The sequence below is a fragment of the Podarcis gaigeae genome (assembly GCF_964106915.1).
Source record: "Podarcis gaigeae genome assembly, chromosome: 3".
Taxonomy (NCBI): domain Eukaryota; kingdom Metazoa; phylum Chordata; class Lepidosauria; order Squamata; family Lacertidae; genus Podarcis; species Podarcis gaigeae.
Window position 1 is genome coordinate 78,349,329 of NC_139680.1, and position 25,450 is coordinate 78,374,778.

The window sequence follows — 25,450 nt, forward strand, 5'->3', positions numbered from 1 at the left end:
TTGAACTTCTGTGCCCGCCTCAGAGAAGATCCACTACAGCATCATCCATGTCTTGTAACAAATGTTCACACACCTTTTGGAATTTGCAGTTGCCTGAAGCGCTACCACTCTGTGCTTAAATATATTCAGCGCAAGCACTTCTTATGGGCGGCTGTAAGGGAGATGCCGGTTGCTAACTATCTCAGCTCTCGCAAAGATAATCAGTTCAGTTTTAAAGGGGAGGTAGGGAATGCCACACCACTAAGATACAATTTCCTTTAGGAGCCAATTTATTTTGCTTTTGAGGTGCCACCTGTTCGGACATGAGGCAGAAGAATGACCTACTGGAAAAAAAACCCAAAACACCACTGCCTATATGTACCCCTACACTGAATTCAAGACAAGTGTTTGAGGCAGTCAAGCAGGCTCAAACTGGCTTGCGACATCACAGCGTGTTAAAATACAGACATTGCTTAAAAAGAAATAAATCAGCGAGGCCTTGCTGAAGGAACTATGGCCTACTTTAGAAGCTCCTTTATTTCCCTGGTTCGTGTACAGTGCAGCAAGGGATAGGTAGGTGGGTGATCAAGACATGATATGGAAAAATAAATATTCTAAGTAAAATAAAATAAAAACCCACCCCTCCGCCATGTCTCATTGTTTCAGTAATGCCACAACAATTAACATGTTACAGAGAGCTTGAGGCTGGCAGCAGGGCAATCTTACACTTTTCTTCTCAGAAGTAGTCCCCAATGATTTCAATGGGACTTATTCTCAGGTACACAAGCAAAGGATTGCAGTCTGAATTACTTCCACATCTTGCTTCTGAAAGACGGTGCTTGCTCTTCCTAATTGTGCTACAAAGATAGTCTAACAGTTTGGTCAGCAGAAGTCCGCTCAAATCCCAGGAGCCCCTATAGTGGCTTCACTTGGATTACATTTATTTTTGTGCCCGTGTATTTCGTGCTGTGGTCTATCTGCTGCGTGTCGTCGCTGGTGATAATAAAAATGATTGAGGAAGAGCTGAAAGTCACTTTCTTCTTTGGCCTGTCGCCTGCCTTCTGGGACACAACAATGGGCCTTATCGGTTTCTCGTTCCCTACGACTGGCTTTTCTTTCAAGCGCCTCTGGAACCTCAGGAGGCGGACACAGAAGAGCTGCATGAGGCATCGCCGAAACTGCAAGGGAAGCAAATCACAGTGAAAACCCGGCATTCAGAAAGCGACACTGTTATGTACTGAGTTGAATAGGATCCAAACTGTAGCAGTCTGATTGGTCCTAGAACAATAGGATCCAAAAGGCAGCAGTCTGATTGGTCCTAGAACAATGCAGCAGTATGATTGGTTGGCAGGAACCACCCAATCATGCTCCAGATAGAAGTGAATCCACAACCTGATTGGCTTACAGTAGAATTCCGGAATTAGCCAATCATGTGCAGCCCATTGTGTAAATAATGTATATAAAGCAGATACTTTGAGGGGACTTTCATTCATTCCTCCTCACCACTATGAGCTGAATAAAGAGCATGAAATCACTTTGCGACTCTGAGTATATTTCAGACACTTTCGCACTACATCTACCAGAATGACATAGGTGCCACATAAAATCAGTTGTCAAAGCCTGCCAAGTGTTACACTCAAGTGATACACTAGAGTACAGTGGCTTGATAACTATCCTTCAATAGGTTCCCAAACATACATGGAAAAGCTGTACTTTCAGTTTTTATTCTGGCAGCAGACCAGGTATCTGCACGTGTGACAATCTTGATTTGTACCAACACATTAGAACAGGAATGGGGTGGAACCAGTGATCCCCCAGGTGATGGATCTCGAATCCCATCTGACCATGGCCAGTGGTAAGAGACAATGGGAGTTGGAGTCCAAAAACATCTGGAGGTCCAGAGGTTTCTTACTTCTGCATTATAGGATAATTCCATGTTTGGCCACTGCATCAGCGAACCGTATGGGGATGGGTGAGCAAGAAAACTCCCCAAAAGGAAGTTCTTTTCAATGGGTGCAAAAGCATTAATGCAAACTGGCCTCTCTTTGACTTAGGATGGATTAGATCATATCTAGCATGTATAATACCATCCGGCGGCGGGCGGAATCTACAGCACTTCATCAGTCATAATGAATTTCAGCTGCTTCTATTAACCTATTTAGACTTCAGTAGCAGCTAATGCAAGATCCAGGCACGGAACAGAACAGATAACAGCCAAAATGATTGCCTCATTTTATCAAAGGAAAGCTCCGCTCTTTAATCCCTATGGATGAATTAGCATGCTCATATTTCAGAAGCTTTTATAAAGCCCACCTAAAGTCACTACTATATATCTAATTCTGAATTGCCATGGTATACTCATGTACTCCATGGGATGAGCTTAGGAGGCAAAGTGATAGGGTCCCTCTGGTCCTTAATGGATTGTCAGTCCCTAACAGTCATATTGAGAGACTTTTGTTCCACCCAGTGGTGTAGGGCAAAAGATTTTCTGGTGGTCTACTTTTCCACAGAAAGTTTTCAACTTCGTACACTCTTTCGCAGCAATGAATGAATGCCCATTGCAAATACAATATTAGGCAAGTGTCATGGAGCAAGCCTGGCAATTTCAAAGCTTTTTAAACTTTGTTTACTAAACTGAAGTATAATAAACATGCTAAATTAGATTACTCCCCAGGGCAGCCAAAAATTTTGCAATGAAAATTCCTCAACACAAGTTATCCTAATCTGCACATAGCATAATATTCCAGAAAACTTCTGTCACTGGTTCTGCCACAGTCAGTTGTCTACGGGGTGCCTCCATCCCATTTAGCTGTTTCACATGTTCCACCCTGTCCCTTATGCTACTTAATATCTACATGAACTTGCTAGACGTCATCCAGAGGGCTGAAGGTTCATCAGCATGCAGATGGGATTCAGCTTTACCTCTTTCCCACTGACAGCCTGTAGACTTCTAAACGGGTAGTAGGAGGCTATTTAGGATTAGACAAGAACAACCACCTGAAGGTTAATCCAGACAAAGCAGAAGTAGTGGTGGGAGAACCAGCAAGCCCGTGCAGAGTTGCTCATCTTGTTCTTCACAGAACTGGATAAAGTTTGGGGATGCTGGTGTTTTCACAACAGGACTGAATGGACGTTTGGGTGCTGCAGGTAGCCAGGAGTGCCTTTAGCTTGAACCACCCACAACCCTTCCTAAAGAAGTCAGATCTTGCCTCGGTTGTCCATGCCCTTGTCACCTCCAGACTTTACTACTGTAACACACTTCACATAAGAGTGGGCTTTGCAAGGCGGTTTGGCCCTCCTGCAGTTTCTAGCAAATGGTATCCAAGGAGGAATATGGCCTCCAACAGTTGGGGCGGAACATAGCCTTAGCCTCCATTAAGTTTTCTAATCCTCTTTTAAAGTTATCCATGGACATCACTACCTGCTGCTGGAATGAATCCTGAAGTTTAACTATGTGCTATGTGAAAAAGCACTTTTGTCTACCATTCTGAACCTTCCAGTGATTCAGCTTCATTTCATGTTCCTGAGTCGAAATTGGTGGAAACCCAAATAACTAGGGTGGCTCCCTTGTATGCTCACGGTAGACTTACAATTCCAGGTGTTCCCTAGCACATCCTCTTGAAGCAGTGTCCTGGATGCAAGGACGGCAACTAGGACATCCACCAGACATGCTTTGAGCCTATGTATGGTGCAAGTGGTAAAAAGAACAGCACCCTTGTTAAGTTACTAGGAAGCTTTATGCTGGTCAAGTTTCACTGTTCCTTTTCTCCCCCAGAGAAATTCTGTCGGTCTTGCCTTCTGTGCCTTTCTTGCCTATTTTCCTATAGATGCAAGATAATACTATGAGTAATTTCTGCCATGTTGTGCTTATGTCGGGAGGACGACCACCTCTATTGCGTAATGCATTAGACGCGATCCTTTCGGCCTCAGTAAGTAACTCTGCTTTTCAGCTGCTTACCTTTCTGCTCATGAAGATATAGATAACTGGATTGTAGGCAGTGCTTGACTTGGCAAATAAAGATGGGATAATAGCCACTGTTGGAGTTATAAGGTGGCCATACCCATAGGCTACTAAAAGGGAGACCACTGCATAAGGCATCCAACAGAGAAGAAAGGTGGTCATCATTAAAAAACACATTTTAGCTACTTTCTTTTCGTATCTCAGGATCTTGATCACTTGGACAGTGTGCAAATCTTCAACACAACGAAGCTGCAAAGAAAAATAATGAAAAACAATCAAACAGCACATATTTTAAAGAGCATTCAGTTCCAAATCCTTCAGAGAGTAGAATGCCCTTGTAAGTGGTCTTATTATTTGACAGCTAACCACGTTTCAAAAATTATTAAGGCATCATCCTTCTCACCAGCTTCATTTAAATAAGATTTCTGATGATGCCCTGACTTCTGGAGAAATAGCTGTGTTAATCTATTGCAGAAAAATAAGAGTCTTGTGACTAACAGATCTATGGAATAATTTTGAAGACTACTGATTAAGTTAACTCCTGTCCATGAAAACGTATGCCTTAATAATTGTTATGTCTATAAGGTGCCACCCGAGCCTTTATTTTGTTATCCATTACTATTCAATTACACCAACAAAAACATTAACAGCAGAAACTCACTATGTACTGAGCTACAGCAATTTTATGTCAATCCCTATAGTCCCCCTATATTTACAATCACACATATACATGTGATTGTATACATGTAAAGTTACCTAGTGTGACTTTCTGCATTATTCAAACAAGTATGTAATAATATTGTATTGTTAATTCTTGAACAATCTATTTCAATGGTTTAACAATTCAATACTAAGCATGCTTACTTGGAAATAAGTTCCATCAGTTTTGATTTTATGTATTCCTTTGTAAATATCTTTAGTATTTACAGGCTTACTTGGATAGCATTTTTTAAATTGAACTGAATGGTAGCAATTCTTAAGCCTTTCTTGGAACCACATTATTCCTAACAGTACAATACTGGACTCATCTTATAGAAAACACATACCAGAAGTACCTATTAAATTATTTTAAGGTCATTATGTGCAGCCACCCAAATCCTCAACATTATTCACAGCCCAATAACTTGTTCCATTTCCCTTTAGGAGAGTAACACTGCACACGGTTCCTAGGAAAAATGTGAAAACTAGATTATGCGTGTGCATTAGGCAAATAATAATAATAATAATAACTCATTATTTATACCCCGCCCATCTGGCTGGGCTTCCCCAGCCACTCTAGGCGGCTTCCAAAAAAATATTAAAATACTGTAATACAGTGTTCCCCAACCCCCGGTCCGCGGACCGGTGCCGGTCCGTGGATCAATCGGCACTGGGCCGCCCAAGGAACTTCAAATCATTTCACTGTGGTGGGCAGCCAAGGCGCAGAGCATTGCGCCCTCTCAAGCCCGCCCATTGTGTGACAATAGCGAATGAAAATTTGCTATTGTTACACTGATGCTCCTCCTGGCCAATCAGGGAGCAGGTCCTCCCGCTTCCTGATTGGCCGAAAGGCAAACCTCACGCCATTGGCCGAGGAGGAGGCGCCACGGGAGGACTGAGGACTCCAGGTCGGAGACACAGGGACTGAAGAGTAGCTGCCGTGAAGTAAGTGCACGGAGGGGGGGACTCAGCACTATCAAACGGAAAGAGGAGCAGCAATGGTTTTATTAGAATGCCCTCTCATTCACCCAGGCCTATTGCACTTATTTAGGTCAACAACTCCTGGGTCGAATGTGTTTGTGCGGGTTCAGGCATAAGTGCACGGAGGGGGGGGCGGGGGTTCTCTGCTATTGAGGAGACTCAGCACTATGGCGCGATGATCTCTGTATTGAAAGGGGGAATGCTGGGGCATCTCTGTATTGAAAGGGGCATGCTGGGGCATCTCTGTGTTGAAAGGGGCACGCTGGCATCTCTGTGTTGAAAGGGGCACGCTGGCATCTCTGTATTAAAAGGGGCACGCTGGCATCTCTGTGTTGAAAGGGGCACGCTGGCATCTCTGTGTTGAAAGGGGCACGCTGGCATCTCTGTGTTGAAAGGGGCACGCTGGCATCTCTGTGTTGAAAGGGGCACGCTGGCATCTCTGTATTAAAAGGGGGCACAGTCATCTTTTGTGATTTATATATATATCTCACAGTTATTTTGATACACTGGTCATATATTTAAAACACTGATCACGTTTTTGTGTTGATAGTTTTTTGATTTACATTCGGATTTAGGTGACATCTGGAGCTGAGTGGTTGCAAGCAGCAGTGGAGTGAAGAGAAAGAGAAGGTATCACTCTTCTAGCTCGTCTATCTGTTCACCAGTACTCGTGTGTACTGACGTGTTATTGTGTCTGCTTTAACCCACAAATTAGCAAAAATGAGTATGAAACAGACATCGTTAGAAAGTTTCCTTGGGAAGGAAAAAAGGCCCAGTGAACAGACAGAAGAAGAGCCTTCAACATCAAAGAAACATGCAACTTTTAACAGACAATACCATGAGTTCTATTTGAAATATGGATTTATCGGGACAGGTGATTCCCACGCATCAAAACCGCTCTGCATAGTTTGCGGTGAGAAACTCTCTAATGAGGCAATGAAACCTTCAAAACTGCTTCGCTGTGGAAAAGATAGCACATGTGCCTTTGTCAGCTAGCACTGTGACTAGGCGCATTGAGGAAATAGCCGAAGACATTGAGGCACAATTGTTGGAGAGGATTAATACATCACCGTGGTACGCACTCCAGGTTGACGAATCTACAGATATCGACAACAAGGCACTACTACTTGTTTATGTGCGATATCTATATCAGGAGGATGTGCATGAGGATTTGTTATGTACACTATCTTTGCCAACCAACACCACAGGAGCAGAACTGTTCAAGTCACTGGATGGTTATATATCAGAAAAACTGAAATGGTCCTTTTGTGTCAGCATATGCTGCCATGACCGGACGACTGTCTGGTTTAACTGCTCAGATTAAGGAGGTTGCACCTGAGAGTGAATCTACGCATTGTCTCATTCACAGGGAAATGCTGGCAAGCCGAAAAATGTCACCGGAATTTAACAGCGTATTGATGGATGTCGTTAAAGTTATTAACCACATCAAAGCACACACACTTAACTCACGCCTGTTTGAGCAGCTTTGTGAGGAGATGGACGCAGAGTACAGATGCCTTCTCTTATACACAGAAATAAGATGGTTATCCAGAGGAAAATTGCTAACCAGAGCATTTGAATTACGAGAGCCATTGCAAAGATTTCTCTCAGAAAAGAAGTCACCGCTGGCAGCACATTTCAGTGACGAGGTATGGGTCGCAAAACTGGCTTACCTGTATGACATATACAGCCTACTCAATGAACTCAATCTGGGCCTTCAGGGGAAAATGACAACTGTTTTCAAGTTGTCAGACAAAGTAGCTGCATTTAAAGCCAAACTGGAGTTGTGGGGACGGCGCATGAACAGAGGCATTTTGGACATGTTTCAGACATTATCAGGGATTGTAGGCGAGACTGAGATTGAACATTCATTCTGCCAGTTGGTGCACGATCACCTGTCTTTGCTTTTAAAAGAGTTTGAGCGCTACTTCCCAACCACAAAAGACCCACAAACTGGTAAGGAATGGATCCGCGACCCATTTGCCAACAAATCAGGCGAATCTAGCATGTCTATGCAAGAAGAAGAACTGCTGGAGATTGCAAATGACGGTGGCCTTAAAACTCCGTTCAAGACAACAACTCTGCCGATGTTCTGGATTAAAGTCATGGCGGAATATCCTGAGATTACCACCACAGCACTTAAATCCCTATTGCCATTTCCGACAACCTATCTGTGTGAAGCGGGGTTTTCTGCAGTGACAGCAACCAAAACAAAACAACGGAATAAACTGGACATAAGCAACACACTTCGGGTGTCATTGTCTCCTATTTCCCCCAGATGGAACCGTCTCGTTGCAAAGAAACAAGCTCAGGGTTCTCATAGATTTGGCATTCTAGTGAGTTAAATAAAATAAATCACTTTATATTCATTTTTTGGTGTAGCTGTATTTTATTTTGAAGGCATGTTTAAATACAATTAAATTAAAATTATTAAATCAAAACAAGCGGGCCACAGAAAAATTATCAAACATTTACCGGTCCCCTGCGATAAAAAGGTTGGGGAGCACTGCTGTAATACATCAAACATTAAAAACTTCCCTAAAGCTCCTTCGAGTCAAGGATATCAAATTCAGCTGCTACATTTTGCCCACATGTATAAAAGGCACTATTTTCGAGAGAATGTTGTCAGGAAAGGTAAGGCAAGATGTGAAAATATGTGTACAGTCAGCTTATCAATATATGGTATGTCAGCTGAGACCCTACCTGCCTGCAGACTGTCTTGCCAGGGTGGTGCATGCTCTAGTTATCTCCCGCTTGGACTACTGCAATGCACTCTATGTGGGGCTACCTTTGAAGGTGACCTGGAAACTACAACTAATTGAGAATGTGGCAGCTAGACTGGTGACTGGGAGTTGCTGCCGAGACCATATAACACCGGTCCTGAAAGACCTACATTGGTTTCCGAGCACAATTCAAAGTGTTGGTGCTTACCTTTAAAGCCCTAAATAGGCTCGGCCCAGTATACCTGAAGGAGCATCTCCACCCACATCGTTCTGCCTGGACACTGAGGTCCAGCACAAGGACCTTCTGGCAGTTCTCTTACTGTGAGAAGTGAGGTTACAGGGAACTAGGCAGAGGGCCTTCTCCGTAGTGGTGCCCGCCCTGTGGAACACCCTCCCATCAGATGTCAAGGAAATAAACAACTATCTGACTTTTAGAAAACAACTGAAGGCAGCCCTGTTTAGGCAAGTTTTAAATGTTTGATCGAGTTTTTAATATTCTGTTCGGAGCTGCCCAGTGTGACTGGGGAAAGCCAGCCAGATGGGCGGAGTATCAATAATACATTATTATTATTATTATTATTATCCACATAAATGACATTTTGATCACTCTGCATTTGCCCATTTGAATTCTAGTGAAAAGCTACTGCTTGAATTAACTCACCATTCGTATTGCATAAAGAATATGTCCATAGCAGTAAGCCATGATCCCAACTGGTGTGACAAGACAGCCAAGAAAGAAGAAGAGGACAAAGGAAGAATCGCTGGGCTCTTTTGACCTCCAGTCCACTGAACAACCTAATCCATGAATTTCTAGAGTGTAGTGATTCCAGCCTAGGAGAGGTGCCCCTGTCCAAGCTAAGGAATACAGCCAGATATATGTGATTGCCCTCCAAGACCACGCAAAATCAATCACTCTTGCATGGACTACTCTAAGGTAGCGTTCATAGGCCAGGACAGTGAGAGTAATAATGGAAACGATTCCTGCAGGGAGACATAAATAAAAAGTTTAGTTTATATTATTACATTATCCCCAATACAGAGATGCATTTTGTAATAACGAAGTACTGGTACTTGGTAGAAAAACACAATTAAGCTAAAATCATTCCTCCCTTCCCCCCCCCCAAAAAGAACACTTTAAAAAATAAATACACACCCCCAATAGGAACAAAAACCAAAGATCACTATTATAAGGCAAACTAATAGTGCACATCCAAATACCTGGGTAAACAAATACATCTTCACTTAGTACAGAATAGATTACCAGGAGAGCTTCCTTAGGGAGAGTGTTGCATAAGAATTTCCTAGCCAATAAATACTGGTATACGTTTTCTGGTTTTGCATGCAGCCTTGTGATTTGTGGCACTTGTTTCATTGCTCTGTATACCTAGTTCCATATGGTCAAAATAAAACATCCAATTGACTGGATAAGCAAATAATTTATGTTAATAATAACAACAGTAGTAGTAATTTATTACTTATACTCAACCCATCTGTCTGGGTTGCCCCAGCCACTCTGGGTGGCTTGCAAAATAATAAAAACAGAGCAAAGCATCAAACATTAAAAACTATTGTTGGTGACAGGTCTATTAGTAGTCAAAGAATACCTATCACTTATAACCTGTTAGCTCAAACAAACAAACAAACAAACAAACAGACCAGTAACCTTATGTTAGAACCATTACCCCTTATAATCAAATTCAGAAAAGGCATTAGATTACGAGCAGTCTCAGACAAGCTCTGTCGTGATGACACCCACTACTCCTACACATACACACACTTTGAAAAGGCTTATTCAGCAGACAGTAAAAGGGAAGTCAAAAGAGAAGCATGAATTCAGCAGGAGTCCCACGACGGTCTGATGGACTCGCAATAAGATCCAGATGGAACAAAACCACCAGAGTGCCTGTTATTGATGCCTTCTTTGAACACAGCACTTCCAGTCAATAGAAAGATCATTCTAGACAGCAAACATTGTTCAGACCACAGTTGTCCTCCCCCCCCCCACTGCTTCTCTGTCTAGCTTGCTCCACCCCATGTTTTCCTGGCAAGCACAACTGCTAGCAATTCCCACCTGGGGAGTTGAGAGGAGGCAAGTGATGGTGGCATCCCTGCATGCGCAGTGGGAGTGTGTGTGTGTGTGTGTGTGTGTGTGCATGCTCATGCACACAAGCCAGCATCAAATGTCATGGCTGAAAAGGTTGTGCATCCTGGGTCTGGGCCGTTTCCCAACTTTACATGAAGCAGCTCAACATAAATAGAGCCAATGCAGCCTGCTTGCTACCAGTAACATGTTAACATGTGACAAAAAAAATCCAAAGTTCTGTTTTCAAAGCATGTGCATCATCTGCTACATGAGGAAAGATGCACACACACACCCCGATCCAGAAGGGAGCTCATGAGTTGATTAAGGCACACTTGATGAAGCAGGCATCCAAATTTAAGTAAAGGCAAATGCAAACAGTCACTTTTTACATGCTGAAGTCAAGATGAGTCATCTTTTCTCAGTTCATTCATATGTGCTGAACTAGCCCTGTGCATGGGTGAGTGGACAGGGCTGGCTTTTAGAGGCTTGTGACTGCCTGTAGCCCCATGCTTGGAAGCATCTGTCATGGTCTATCAACTCAACCCTCCACCCGCCAGCTGAAAGAAGCAGCACAAACAGCTCATGTGGTATGAATAAACACAGAATTTTAGATACCGGCATCATCTTGTATGACAAAGATAAGTCACACGCACAAAAGTCACGGAATAGACGACAACTGTGACACAAAATTCAAAAGCTGAACAACTTTGGGGGTGGAGGGGCACCAAAAATGAATCTCAGCTGGGAGCCGTTTGGTGCAGGGCCAGATTGGTAGGGCAAACTGGAAGGGCAAGAAGACATCTTCCGAGAACTCTTACAAAAATCCTGCCATAGATAGCCAGATGCTAGCACCCACCACAAATATCAACTCTGTGGCTGCTAGGGCAAAACACCTCACAGAAGCAAGCGAGGGAGGGAGGGGGAGTCCCAGTCTCAAAACAGTACCCTTGTACTTCCTTTGCCACTCCAAGCCCCCATGCCTTTAGTGCTGGCCCCCTTAGCTACTTACAACTTTTCTTAGAAGACTGGGAGGAGGGCATGATTAGGATAAAATTGAGGGCAGTCCAGGTTATGGATTGTATTAAAGTTTTTATAACTCCCCAGCCCAAAATCTGGAGACATCTGGCTTCCTACTGAGAGGAAGCAAGAGGCAGCATCAAACTGGCTCTGCTGCTGTGCCGACACCGTGTTGAGTAAGCTCTCAGTAAGCAACAGTGTTGAGAAGCCATGGGTGCTCCACACACTCTGCCTGCTGTTGCCTAAAAAGCATCCAGCTTTGCCTCTGCATGTTGCCATCTCTGTCCTCTCTGCTTTCAAATAATGCATGGCAGAGAGAGATTCAGCAGCTGCTGCTGTATCCAGCATGGAGCAGCCAAGGCGGGATGTGAATAATTATTCACATATAATCATTCCGCTATGCACCACTTCTCTTCCCCTACCCACCCTCTGGACACTTCTCCCTTTTCCACCTACAACTATCACAAAGAACACTCATTCCAAGATTAGGAGTGGGGAAACAGTGGGGTTGCCTGAAAGAACCAGAAGTTAGGGGAAAGGCTAGGAATCCTCATCTCTCAACCACCGCTTTTCTCCCTTGGAGAAATGTGGTGCTGCTGACAACGCCAAAGTCACAAGTTTGATCCCCATAAGGGACAGCTGCATATTCCTGCATTGCAGGGAGTTGAACTAGATGTTCCTCGGAGTCGCTTCCAACTCTATCCTTCTATGAAATGCCTTCCCCTGAAATTATTATTAGTAAATGTGGAGCTCTAGCTTAAGGTTTGAATGACTAGATATGTATCACCACCAAGAAAAAGAAGCTGGCACTTGTTTGGGGGAGCTCAGTGTCTTCTTCTTGGTGGAGCAGTGCTCATTTAGTTTAAAGATTGAAGGCTGCACAAGGCTTGCTGCCAGCACCTCTCTTAATGCTCCAAAGCTTCCCAAGGCTTAGAGATGCCAGAGCTAAATATAGCCCAGTCTTCCAACACAAGCAGTGCTCTACAGGCTTCAATGAAAGCCATGCCCAATTAAATTCCGTACGTCAACAACTGAGCACTACCTTTGGCTTCTGGACTTCCCTGGCTTTTCTGAAATCCTTTTACTCCCCCCCCCCACCATATTAATGCTATGGCTTAGGCCGCTGCAGAGTACTCGGGTAAAGGACACACAGAAATCCATTTCTGCATATGGCTGCAATACTGCCCTACATGCAGTGGACAAACAGGCCTAGTTACATAGGTTATCTTTTCACTTGATTCCTGCAAGCAAAAATCGTTAGACTGAACAGTTTCTAACTGCAATACACCTTGTCCTTAAGAGTAACCAGGCAGCTATTTACAGTGCACAGTGACTTGACTGCAGAAATCATTGCTGAAGAACTGTTTCCTGCAGATAGCTCCTACTGCTCAAAGGTGCTTGCTCATAGGCAGGGGGCAAAGGGCTTTCTGTGCTTTCTGGCATGCTTTCCTCCACTGCCAAAACAAAGAATAGGTCCTGTTGATTCTACCTTGAAGATGTAGCTGTCTTATCATCCAGGGGGCTCACAAGCTCTGCCCTCTCCTCCTCCAGCATCGTTAAGCATGTTTTAGATTAACTGTGGTTTAGTATGTCATTTGCACTCTAAACTCTTAAAACAAGTTGGCTTCATAAACTAGGATCTGAAGTTGGATTTGTTCTAGCAAGCCAGAGTTAAGATGAGCAGGTTTCTCCTAGTATGGAGACTGTCACAATCTGTGGTTAACCTAAAATGAAAAGAAAAGCTTTTGAACTCATCCTTGTAGCCATGCTGGAGGAGGACTGGCGTAATGTTTTGCATTACGTCCAAATAAGGAGACTGGCCCATGGGCGCCCAGCAAGCTTCACGGCTGATTGAGGACCAGAACCTGCATCCACACAGTCCTAAGTCCAACCCTCTAATTAATACACCATGCTGGTTCCAAGCACTCTTTAGATGATAATAATAACAAAGCAGTGTCTCATCCATTAACAACAAAAGCTGGCAAAAGAAGAGAATAAAGTAGGGACCATGCAATGGTTACAAATGTCACTGAAGAGAAGAACAACATGCATCATACTTGAAATAGTTGTTTTCACTTCAAATATTAAGTGAACAACACGGAAGTAAGGCAACAACCTTTTCTTGGCTCACCGTTATATGGAACTAATAGTAAGCACTGATTCTGAGGGAAAGATTTTAACTAACAATCCCACTGTCCAGAATTTTTTTAATCAGTCACAATCTAGATACATGGCAAAGCAATGATATGCCACAGACTACAATGCTCACACTGTAATCTGCATCCTGATATGCTCAAACATGTAAGCTGCCTTAAATCTGCTGGCTGGAAGCTGAATGGGAAAATGCAGTCTAATGTGCAAAAAGAAATGCCAATTCAAGGCTACATCCACATAGCAGTTTATTCCAGTTTCTCAAACTGTTAATTTCTGCATTATATTTGAGCTTTCACATGACAAAAAAGTCATTTGACAGTGGAATATAGGGCAGGTTTAGCACACATTTCCATGCTATTTACAAGCTTTTTTTTCTGGGAGCAAATAAGATGGCAATGAGCACTAAACTTGTGTTATATTTCTGCAAGTGGATTTTGTGTCATGTGAAAGCTCAAATATAATGCAGAACTTAGCGTGGAGGGAAATGGAATAAACTGCCATGTGAGTGCAGCTCAAGTCACCCCTGGAAGTTGGAAATGAAGCCTTCCAAAAAGAAAAGCCTGTGGTAGAATTGGAGGTACCCTCAGGCTTCCAGTAAGAACAGATGTGACTACTTACTAAAGGAACTTAACAGCTTATTTTAAAACAGAACACAACTGAGATGCAGACCTCCTTATCAAGCAACACAAACAGCACCTAGGGATCTTTCTTTCCCCTGCCACCTTGGAATGGAAGATTGCCCCTTTTGCAGTTATTAATTCCTCGTTCTCTCAGTAGCGTTGCATGCACTTTGCCACACCCACCTCCAAATTCCAGAAAGCGGCAGAGCATCTCCTTCGGTTTAATCCCAGGCATCTCCAGGTATGGCTGAAAAAGGCCCCTGTCTGCAACTCTGGAGAGTCACTGCCCACCAATGCCAACAGTACGATTCTGCATATAACAAGTCCAGCATCATTAGCAGAAGCTGAAGGAATAGTTGGGTCCAAATGGGAAATAGAGCAATGTGCACCGTGCAGCCCATGGGCCAAAAGCCATGTCGGATGCATGCCTGTGCAACCCCCTACCACCTTTTAGCTCCCTCAGCGCCTCAGCTTACTGCTCCTACAGAGTCAGGCCTGAATAGAGTGACACAACAGAAGTGATTTTCTAGCTGTGTGGCAGTAGGAAAAAATGCATTAAAGCAGGAGACTCAATTTTGGATTTAGCGAACAGCTATGTCCACCTTTCTATTTCCGTTCTACAATGTAAAGATGCTGCTCTACCACTCTTCGACTGCAAAAACCAACTAAGTGAAAAATTCTATGGGAAAGTTAATTTTACGCATCACTGTGCCTGTGTGTACATACTGACCTACTTTCTAAATACAACTTCGTAAAACTGGCCTTTATATCCTTACGAAAGAACTTGGTTATTTAACAGTACCTAATTTACTGGCTTATGCTTCCTGGATCCTTTTCTAAATGGACCCCTGAGCCAGAAAGGCACATTTGACATGGGGCAGCTGATCACTGATTTTAGAATTGCAGAAATTGAGTAACAGTTGAGATGAGGAACTTAATGGATGGGAGAAGTGCAGCATGGAAGATACCACCTTAGCACAAGAGACTGGGTGGGGATGATGGTTAGGATCCTTGCAGTCCTCTTTAACTCAAATTATTAACATTTCCTTAATCAAACAGAAGCTGTTCCCCATGTCAGTTAAGTTCAAAAGAAAAAATAATAGTGAAAAGTGTCCTTGAATTGTTTTCAATGTGAAGATGAAAGCTTTGTCTCCCTCCACTGGCTGTCAAGTTGCATCTTACAATATGGCTGATTACATATAAAATTATTCATTAAAAAATGATTCAATGTGGTATCCATACACCCTGCGTATCCTGAAAGAGGAAACCAGCTCTGTTTCCCCACTTCTATTTGCTGAAGTTAATCTCAAAGACATCAGATGGATGGCAAATATTTGAGAGCAGAATCAACATTATTTAAATGTCCAGTCATGTGCCAGGAACAAAAAAAAATATGAATCAACTGGGTCACTGCAACTGTTGTTTCTATGAATTGCATTCATTATAAAAGCACTGCCACAGTGTCCCTGTACATTATCATTACTGTTGTCAGAGGATTTATTTTCTTATTTTCCAAAGGCAAGTAGCACAAATCTCCACCTGCTCACCTGGAAGCAACTCCCACTGCATTCCATTGGGTTTACCCCCTTTGCAACTGTGTTTACAACCGCAGCCTTAACTTGCACCAGTCTGCATGATATGTTCATGGACTATAAGGTGTGCACCTCTTTTAAGTGGGCAGCTGAACTTCCAGCAGATGCCAATGTTGCATTCCAACCGATCAACAATTAGAAGTCAGATTTCTTATCTAAAATGAGATTTCTAAGAAGGGACTTAATTCCTTTCCAATATATGACTGTCAAAAAGCAGTTGAGATACATTCTAAAGGGAGTTGTGGCTTGGAGATGACGGCTTCTTGCCACAATGCAGAAAATAGCATATTAGAACAGTTTGTGCTTTTCTGTATGGTACAAGAAGAGATTGAGTCCTGTTGAGGATAAAGTGTTAGGTAGCACTCAGCATTTTTTAAAAGCTGACAACTCCAATTAAGGCAGTAAAAGCAACAGCACTCCAAGACAGCATCCATAAATGCATTTGCCTAGAATGAGCACCAGCTGACACATGGGTTGGGAATATAGATTATGAATGAGTGAAGGAGCAAGGCTTAGCTGAGCTGCCTTCCCTCTGCAGATAACCTTTAGTGAGAATCAGGGACTTCACCCAGTGGCTTAGCGTGGGTTGTCAGCACCCGGGGCAAGGCAAGTAATTTGCGCCCCCTAACCCGTGGGTTTTAGCACTCGAGTGCGAGCGCGCCCCTCCCCCCAAGATGTTGCGCCCGGCCCCCCTGCACCCCCACGCTACGCCACTGCTTCAGGCCCCCCAATAAAACATTTGAGGGGGCCAGTCCCCCAGTTGATGGGCATTGCCAATGTGGTAAACAATGTAGGGCGGGGCTTACCTGCCTCCCCCCCCCCCAAATATCATACTGTATTCACGTTGGCACCCCTGATGAACTCAGCGGGGCTAACTTCTGCCCCGCAAGCCTTTGCACCTCCGCGTCTCCTTTCCGCTCTATATGTAAGAGAGTGAAGGTCAGGCTGGCAGCGCGAATAAGGGCCCCGCTGCTGAAGGCCTCGCCCGCCATGACCTCCTGGTCCACAGGCAGGGCAAGAAAGTGCCTTTTCCTTGGGGGGGGGGAGTCTTAAATTTCAAACCATTATTATTATTATTATTATTATTATTATTATTATTATTATCAATATCAAATGTGTGTGGTTTCTCCACCGACGACTCGCCACGTGCGAGGAGGAAGGTGGGCTCCCTTCACCTCCCCGTCTCCTTAAGGGAAAGGGAAAACGATGTGAGGAAAAGCGACGAGGGACAGCGAGCGAGGTTTTCCTCAGAGCCTTTTCCCGCCGCCCCCTCGCAAGACAGCCCTGAAACCGAGCGCAGAGTGAGGGGCGGGGCCCCCGGCGGAGTCTCGCTGCCCCCCAACGCCTCTCGAGGGGGCATGAGGGGCGCCATGTCAAGGGCGCCCGCGGGCGCAACGGCGGCTCCTGTCAGGGCACGAGGCGGGCGGGTGTCCCTCGCGCAGCGGCAGCCGCCGCCGGCTGGCCCCGCCTCACCCGGCGCCTCTCCCCCACTCACCCCGTCCGCCCACCCATATCCCGCTCAGGAGGGGCCGGTGGGCTGCCGAGCGCCTCATTGCAGCAGCACCAGAGAGGGAAAGAAGTCCGCCTCCTGCCGCCGCCGCCTCTTCATCCCCAGCAGCAACTTCCTTGCCCAGCTCCCCGCCGCCGCTTCCTTCTTTCCCTGCTTTGCAGTAGCAGCAGCCGCCGCCGCTCCTCCTCTCCTCCCGGGGACGATGCTCTGGCTCCTCAGCGGCAGCTCCCGAGCCGTGTCCCCGCGGCACCTCCGCTCCCCCGGGCTCCCCTTCGCCGCCTGGCTCCTGCTGCACCACCTGGGGGCAGCGCCCATGGCTGGGGCTTCCTCCTTCCCGAGACATGCGGCTCTGCTACAGCCTGCGCTGTAGCGACTCCGGAGGCGGCGACTCCGGAGGCTGCGAGTGCGCCCCCCCAGATGTTGCGCCCGGTGCGGCCGGCACCCCCTGCACCCCCCACGCTACGCCACTGACTTCACCTTTAAGTTCCTATATTAGCAGGCCCATAGAACCTATTTGCACATGAGCTTGAAGATGGTCTGTGCAAATCATCTTTGTTTCAATGGGTCCCTGACTATTGAGCATGCTGGCAGGGCCTATGGGAACTAGCATTCACCAATATCTGGAGTGCCACTCCCCACTCCCTACACACACAAACAACACATGCATCATGTGGAGCTTCTGCATGCCCAAGAATAACTGACTGTAGAGAAACCAAGTGATGCCCACCTGTTTGCGAACAGCCCTCGGAGGAATCCATTCCACAGGTATGGAAACCTCCAATATTATGTGCATGCAGCCATCATGTTGCTGGCATTCTTTTAAAAAAATTAAGGCTTTTCATCAGGAATGGGAAACCATTTTCAGCCCAAGGGCCGCTTTTCTTTCTGGGACAATCTTTTGGGGGCCGCACACCAGCAGCCAGGGGCGGAGGAAGTAGGGTGCAGTGGGGGCAGGCTGTCCCGGGTGTCACCACTGAGGGGGGTGACAATGCCGGGCGGCACCCACCACGGGGCCTGCAGTGCACCTGAGCCTGGGAAAGATGTGGTGGCTTGGGCGCACACAGGCTCCCCACTGCCCAAACGGTCTGCCCGCTGCCTACCCCCCCTCCCCCAGTTGTAGGGCAGCTGAGTGGGAGGAGGCAGGCAGACTCCAGAGGCCCCGCGGAGCGTCTCGCCCTGGCTGGCCCTACCCCTGCAGGCATCTGGGCATGCGTGCCACCCCAGGCGCCTGTTGGCTTGCTCCACCGCTGCCAGCAGCAGCCAATGTCAGAAGCAACCGTGGGCAAACCATCAAGTGTTAACTTTACCTCTGTGCAGTAAGCTAGATTCTACACACAAAACTCTCTGTATCTTCCATCCAGGAAAGCAGGAAGCACCATCAGGACACATTTCAGCCAGAGCAAAACACTCAGATTGTGCAAAGCAGAGCTGGTTAGGGGGGGTTGCCTGGGACCCACACACCGAGGCCAGGAGGACCACTCTGGGACACCAGCCCTGCTTTTCATGGAAATGCTTTGGCTCTTAAATTCCTTCAAAAGGAATTCGCCAGGCATAGAAACACACAGGAGTTAGGAGGAGGTTATGACTGCTTTCCAGCAATGTGGTACATGTGTCATCACAAATGGCTTCCTTGTGCATGTACCTTTAGCTTTTCTACAAAAATAGCTACAGACTCCTGGCATGTCAAGTGAATGTAAGAAATCTGGGGATAGCTATCTTACCTGGGAGTGTGTGTTTTAATGAATTAAAAGGCATACTCCGTTCTACTGAAGACACCTATTTAAGTGTAGTTTAATGACTACATGTCTCTGCAAATGGCTTCAGAGAAGGGGAAGCAAATTTCCACTAACATTGTTTGAATTGTTCTCCAGCAGTTTCACCCATTTTCCACTTTGGGAAGGAAAACATATAAACAAAATTGTGTGATTTTGGTTCACAGAGATACCTGAATCACAACAGCTGCAGCCTGTGATTCATTTCAGGATGAGGGGGGGGCGGGAATCAACTGAAGATGAGGAAAAATGTACTCAATAGATTGAACGCTGATGTTGTGAATCATGCTGGGTGCTGTAGAAACGCAAGGAAATATGAATGAAAGGAGGTGGGAACGTATCTGATGGGTCTGAGGAAAAGACGAGAAAAATGAAGATGAAATTGCCAAGGAAGTAGCAGATTAGAAAAAAAATGGAGAATGATGCAGGTGGTTTTGCCCTGAAATTATTTACAAGTGGGACCCAAAACAAAATGAGGCCAAATGAGGCAAAATGGTTCCAGCCATCCCTCCCATCCATTCCTGGGGTCAGGAAGCAGCAGTCCATCAGCACAGTCAATAGTTCGAGGGGGGGTATCATCCAACAGCATCTGGTGGAATCCAGGTTCCTCACTCCTGCTCTATCCACCTGGTTTTCCATTTTGTCAATCAGCATTCCATGGCCACTGAGGATGCTCAGTCAGCATTAGGCTATTTTGGGGTTCCCTTCCCCTTAAGAGCTCCCCCCTAAAGTTTAAGCATCTAAAACCTGTGGAAATCTTGATGTTCCCCCAAGCCTGCTGATACCCTGATCTTGAGGATCTACACTCAAAGCTTGAGTCTGTTATTAGTAGGATACATACAGCACCATCAGTGTACACAAGGGCCTTCCAGAGTAGAATAGGTAACAACAAGGCAATCACTTGCTTGCAAGGAACTTTCATCCTAACACAGATAACTGGCCATAGGTGGGGAACAACACAAGGGTAGAGAGGAAGATTTGGTATCAGCTACAGTTAGGAATGACAATCAGGAATTAAGTCAAAAGGCTCATAGAGAAGATGAGCTTCTGCAGGGATTTAAAGGGAAAGCAAAAGTTCAGCTGTCAAGCAGAAGCTGCAGAGGTCACTTACAAACAGTATGCATGATATGGAAGCTGACTGATAGAGGAACTATGGGCACCTGTGGGCAAATGAAGACACAAGACTTAAGTGGGGAAGGTGGGGACTAGATTGAGGCAGATGCAAGACGGTGGCATCATAAATGTGGTGAGAGTTATTCCTGGGGGGCCTTTTGCCCTAGATCACGTACAGGTGTGGTGTGTGTTCCTGGCAAAATAAAGATATGGTGAAAGGACGGGTGTTGGTGGGGTAATGCTAAAATGGAGGTGTTTGTAAAATGGAATGATGGTCAGAGAGAGAGGTTAGATCTGTGGGGCACAGGGAATGGCAAGCCTTTGTCCCTCCAGAGGATGCTAAGCTACAATTCTTACCATTGAAAGCCATTATCCACTCTTGCTGGGGTTGATGAGAGTGTTAGTTCAACAGAATCTGGGGGGTCAAAGGTTCCCCACACCTGGGATTGTGTACACAGGAGGTCTAGAAAGTACACAGGAAGCAGCCACTGAACTGTGTGGAATGAAGGTATGTGGGTTTTCTGGAAGGAGAAAAAAATTGAGCTGGATTTTTCTCCAGAAAAAAAATCTATGCAAATTTGCATATGGTAATTTTCAGTTTGCATCAGAATATATTCTGGTGCCCTAAAGAGTGGTCTAATTTAGCACGTTTGTTTTACTTTTATTTAATAAACAAGGCTAAGCACTTCAAAACTGCCAGACTTGCCTAATGTTGTATTTGCAAGCAGCATCCCTTTCTTGTTACTAACGTACCTACAAAAGTGATTATCTTCCATGGCAAAATGAAGTGCGGGATAATTTTCAGTCCCACTAAGTGGACATTTCCACAAAGACATAAGCCTGAAGGCGCTGCAGATCTATGCAACTGGCGCACCACCCTCAGTACCACTTGTACAAATAAGAAGCAAGACCATGCATACAGCACTGCAGACCAAAGTGATCAGGTACCATCGCTCAGCTAGTGTTCTGCAAAGAGATGTCCTGGTGTCTACACAATTCTTGTTTCATGGATCTACAACTACCCCACCCCACCCTTCCTAATGAGATGGGAAGACACCCCAAAGAAGCTAGAGGAGAAAAGAGAAAATCTGCATATCAGAAGGTTGGGTGTGAAATGAAAGTGATACCACCTGCAAGACCAGGAATGAGCATGCATAGCAAATCAGATAGGGAACACAGACATGAAGTGGAAAATAAGAGGGGGGGGGGGCGCGATGTGCAGCATTTATGGCGGTTTCTAGCTCAAGCCAAAAGAAACCTATATTGCCAGAATAACGTTCAGGCTACAGATTCCTTAGAAGCTCCATTTCCTAGCACTGAACTGTGAGAGATGCACTCTGCACGTGTTCAGAGGCATCATCTAATTTTGACAGAACGTGAGGGGATTGCACTCTCAAACTACATTATGGGTCCGGTGATTATAATCCGAGGAAAGGGAGGGAAGAAAAGGAGGCCATACAGGACTTGACCTGAAGGGATTACAGGAGAGGGGCCAGCTGGTTGGAGGAAGGGCAGTCCGTTATTCCGGGAGACGCAAGTGGGAGAAATGGGATGCCAGGAGGACGGCACCCTTCTCTTTCCTCCTAAGTATTCATTTATTGAAAAGACAGAAGTATTGATCTGCATCCTTGGGGACATCAGAGACTTGGAACCACACAAAGAGAGAGAGAGAGCATACAGCGAGCTCCTCTTTCACCCTTCTCCCCGCCTGGACCCCGTCCCTCTGCACATGGCCAGAGGCGCCCTCGCCCCCCGCGGCTCCCCTTACCGAAAAGGCTGTTGCTGAAGCCGTCCCACACGCAGCCGGCGGCGTCCCACACCCAGCGGTTCCGCAGGCAGGAGAGGAAGGTGAAGCAGACGCCGAAGAGCGACACGAGCAGGTCGCTGAGGCTGATGTTGACCAGGAAGAGGTGGGTGGGCGTGCGGAGCCGCTTGAACTTGGCGTACAGCACCAGCACCAGCAGGTTGTTGCACAAGCCCAGGATGCCGATGGTGGCCAGCAGCAGCGCCAGCAGCTCGTAGGTGCTGGCGCTGAACGGCGGCCCCGCCGCCGGATCCGCCGGCTGCACCGGCTGCTGCTCCGAGTCCTGCTCCCCCGGCGGCGGCTGCAGGCTGCTGCTATTCCCGGAGTACATCGCTCGGCGTTGGCGCGCAAAAAACTCCGCTCACATGTCGCCACAACTACCACGGTCGCCGCCGCAGCGCAGCCTCCGCAGCAGCGCCCGACTCTTGCGAGCGCGCCTGAGTCCGTCCGGGAGCCAGCAGAAGAAGCGCTCCCGCCGCGGCCGCTCTTGGCGCCACAAGGGCGGGGAAGGGAGGGGCCATGGGCCTGGGCTCGCCTCCGGCCCGCCCGCCCGCCTGGAGAGAAGCTGGCGAGGGGCGTCGGGAGGCGCCTTGCTCAGAAGGGCCGGCGCGCCGCGCGGAGTCGTTTCGTGCTGCTTCCCCGCGGAGAAGGCGAAGCGCGGGAAGCTGAGAAGTCAGCGGGGAGAACTCCAGGGAGCTCCTCTTCTCACGCGCGGCAGTCCGTCGGAGTTTAAGTCCGACCCTGAGCGAATTTAATTCGAGTTAGGGAAGGGGGGGATGTTTAGGGCCGGAATTAGGTTTGATGAGGCCCTAAGTTACTGAAGGTAATGGGGCCCTTTATATGTCCAGCTGTCTTTTGTCAACAACAAATTGCCATTGTTTTTTGTGTTGAATAAATGCTGTATTGTAGTTTATGGACCTAATAGGTATCTAAAGCCATTTGCACATAACAAATAGGAGCCTACACAACACAAAACACTGTTGCTGTATGTAGGTTTTATTTTATTTGTTTTTTATCTTATATTTAAGAAATGTTCATCTTTTGGAGGGTGCGGCCAAGACAGTAGGGTCCCAAGCTATAGCTTGTTTAGTTTACCCCAAGACAGTGGGGTCCTAAACTATAGCTTGTTTCGTTTATACGTTAATCTGGCACTGGGTGTGTTTGTGTGGATGGAACTGGGCCAAAAGAGTGGTTGTTTGCCCTCTGGCTGGGTTAATATTTTGTGTTGGGCTCCTGTCCATATAAAGGAGAACTACTCTTTATTTTAAGGTTATCTTAAATATTCCCTTGGCAGCTGACAAACAAGCAATATATGATGAATAATCCCTGGGTGGATAGTTTGGAGGTGACTTTTTTTTTAATGCTGCCATTTAATTCACTCTTGACCCAAGAAGAACTGGGCTGGATCTGCCCAAGCAACATCCTGTTGCCCACAGGAGTTAACCTAGAAAGTCCACAAGCTAGATGAGGACAATTGTGTAACGTATGCACTATATTGGCAGGAATTAAAGAACCTTTTAATGAGGGTGAAAGAGGAGAGTGCAAAATATGGCCTGAAGTTCAACATCAAAAAAACTAAGATCATGGCCACTGGTCCCATCACCTCCTGGCAAATAGAAGGGGAAGAAATGGGGACAGTGAGAGATTTTACTTTCTTGGGCTCCATGATCACTGCAGATGGTGACAGCAGTCACAAAATTAAAAGACGCCTGCTTCTTGGGAGAAAAGCAATGACAAATAGACAGCATCTTAAAAAGCAGAGACATCACCTTGCCAACAAAGGTCCGTATAGTAAAAGCTATGGTTTTCCCAGTAGTGATGTATGGAAGTGAGAGCTGGACCATAAAGAAGGCTGATCGCCGAAGAATTGATGCTTTTGAATGATGGTGCTGGAGGAGACTCTTGAGAGTCCCATGGACTGCAAGAAGATCAAATCTATCCATTCTGAAGGTAATCAGCCCTGAGTGCTCACTGGAAGGACAGATCCTGAAGCTGAGGCTACAATACTTTGGCCACCTCATGAGAAGAGAAGACTCCCTGGAAAAGACCCTGGTGTTGGGAAAGATTGAGGGCACAAGGACAAGGGGATGACAGAGGATGAAATGGTTGGACAGTGTTCTTGAAGCTACCACCATGAGTTTGACCAAACTGCAGGAGGAAGTGGAAGACAGGAGTGCCTGGCGTGCTCTGGTCCATGGGGTCACGAAGAGTCGGACACGACTAAACAACAACAACAATGCACTATATTGAAGAGAAACACAACCTAGGAGACCAGCCCCAGGAGAGCTGACTGAGAGATGTAGCCTGGCTGGAGAGGTTTGTTGCTATTCTATGCCGGCTCTCGGGCCTCATGAGAAGTATCTTCTGTTAAACCATACACTCACCTTGTAGGGAGTCTCTACATAAAGACCTAAGGACAACACAGATAGCACTGTCCCTTCTTATCAGCAGCTGGTAGTCAGCTTCCTCTGGTCTTGAAGGTACTATGCAGCCATCAGAAGTGGTAGCTGCTGCTATTAGGAAATAAGAGCTTACTGAATCTAGTCCTGCATCTTGTTCTCACAGTAGCCAACCAGAAGCCTGTCTAGGCAAAGCATAGGCACCATGACTAGTACCCATCAAGAGCCTTCCCCATGAATTTGTCTAATCCTCTTTTAAAGCCATATAAGTTGGTAGCCAGCTTGCTCGAGCTGACTTCCAAGTATGTAGAGAATTGCTCCTATCAAGTATTAAGGGTGTCTTGGCTTGTATAAATGTGACACGTAGTGTGTTCGTTTATCTGTCCTACTTAAACTAATATTGTTATGTAGGTTATAAAGATCAAGGCATTGTGTATGCTGCTGAACTCTGAGCCTTATTCCTTGAGTCAACAGGCATGGCGCTGTCATGTACGAATCCATAATACCTGTTAGATGTCAGTGAGCTGTTTTTCAACTCTATATTTCATCATTAAACTAGCTAAGCTATAACTATTTATTACTCATTTGCCTTTGAACAATGGAATTGCATGTAATTTGCAGTTCTTTAACTTTGTTTGTTTGTTTTGAAGATTTATGCCCCACCTGTTACCCAGTGATCCTAAAAAGGGTGGAATGTGAAACTTGACTGGAGTGAGAGGCAGATAGAAAACAAACTAACACGCACACATTTTATAACACACATTTGAACACAAAACCACAACAAAATGTTACAGTGTAGAGTGTTCCTGTTCAGAATTCCAGCCATTCCATAACTTCGCCCTCCTCAATTCATGGCTGCTCTCAATCTTCATTGATCTCTTTTTGGGAGGTTTCCCTACCCCCTAAGGATTTTTTCCCTAAAGTTTTTCATACTTCCCCAAGCCTGCTGTTGCCTCTCTTGTGAATGACACTCATCTTCGAACATTGATAATGAAGGGAATGATGATTAATCATGCTGCGTGTATATCACCTGAATTGCCCTA

The 25,450-nt window shown here is 45.8% G+C and overlaps 1 protein-coding gene and 1 long non-coding RNA gene across 2 annotated transcripts; one reads left to right on the forward strand and one right to left on the reverse strand.

Annotated features, from left to right (window-relative positions):
- Window positions 1-482: 482 nt before the first annotated feature.
- Window positions 483-22,515, reverse strand: OPN3 (opsin 3). The gene is made up of 4 exons (XM_083732657.1): window positions 21,973-22,515; window positions 9,005-9,324; window positions 3,938-4,189; window positions 483-1,157 (listed from the first exon to the last, which is right to left on the reverse strand). The coding sequence occupies exons 1-4, from the start codon at window positions 22,337-22,339 to the stop codon at window positions 894-896; spliced, it is 1,203 nt and encodes a 400-aa protein (XP_083588783.1). The 5' UTR covers window positions 22,340-22,515; the 3' UTR covers window positions 483-893.
- LOC310842337 lies at window positions 1,207-1,513 on the forward strand. The gene is made up of 2 exons (XR_014563075.1): window positions 1,207-1,239; window positions 1,280-1,513. It is a non-coding gene; the product is annotated as an uncharacterized lncRNA (long non-coding RNA).
- Window positions 22,516-25,450: the final 2,935 nt, after the last annotated feature.

Bases quoted from the DNA above. Each gene is read 5' to 3' on its own strand.
- OPN3 (XM_083732657.1), bottom strand. From the start codon at position 22,339: ATGTACTCCGGGAATAGCAGCAGCCTGCAGCCGCCGCCGGGGGAGCAG. The intron at 9,325-21,972 runs GTAAGGGGAGCC...GTCTCCCTGCAG, and splicing joins CTTCAGCAACAGCCTTTTCG to GAATCGTTTCCATTATTACT. The intron at 1,158-3,937 runs GTAAGCAGCTGA...CTTCCCTTGCAG, and splicing joins ATATCTTCATGAGCAGAAAG to TTTCGGCGATGCCTCATGCA.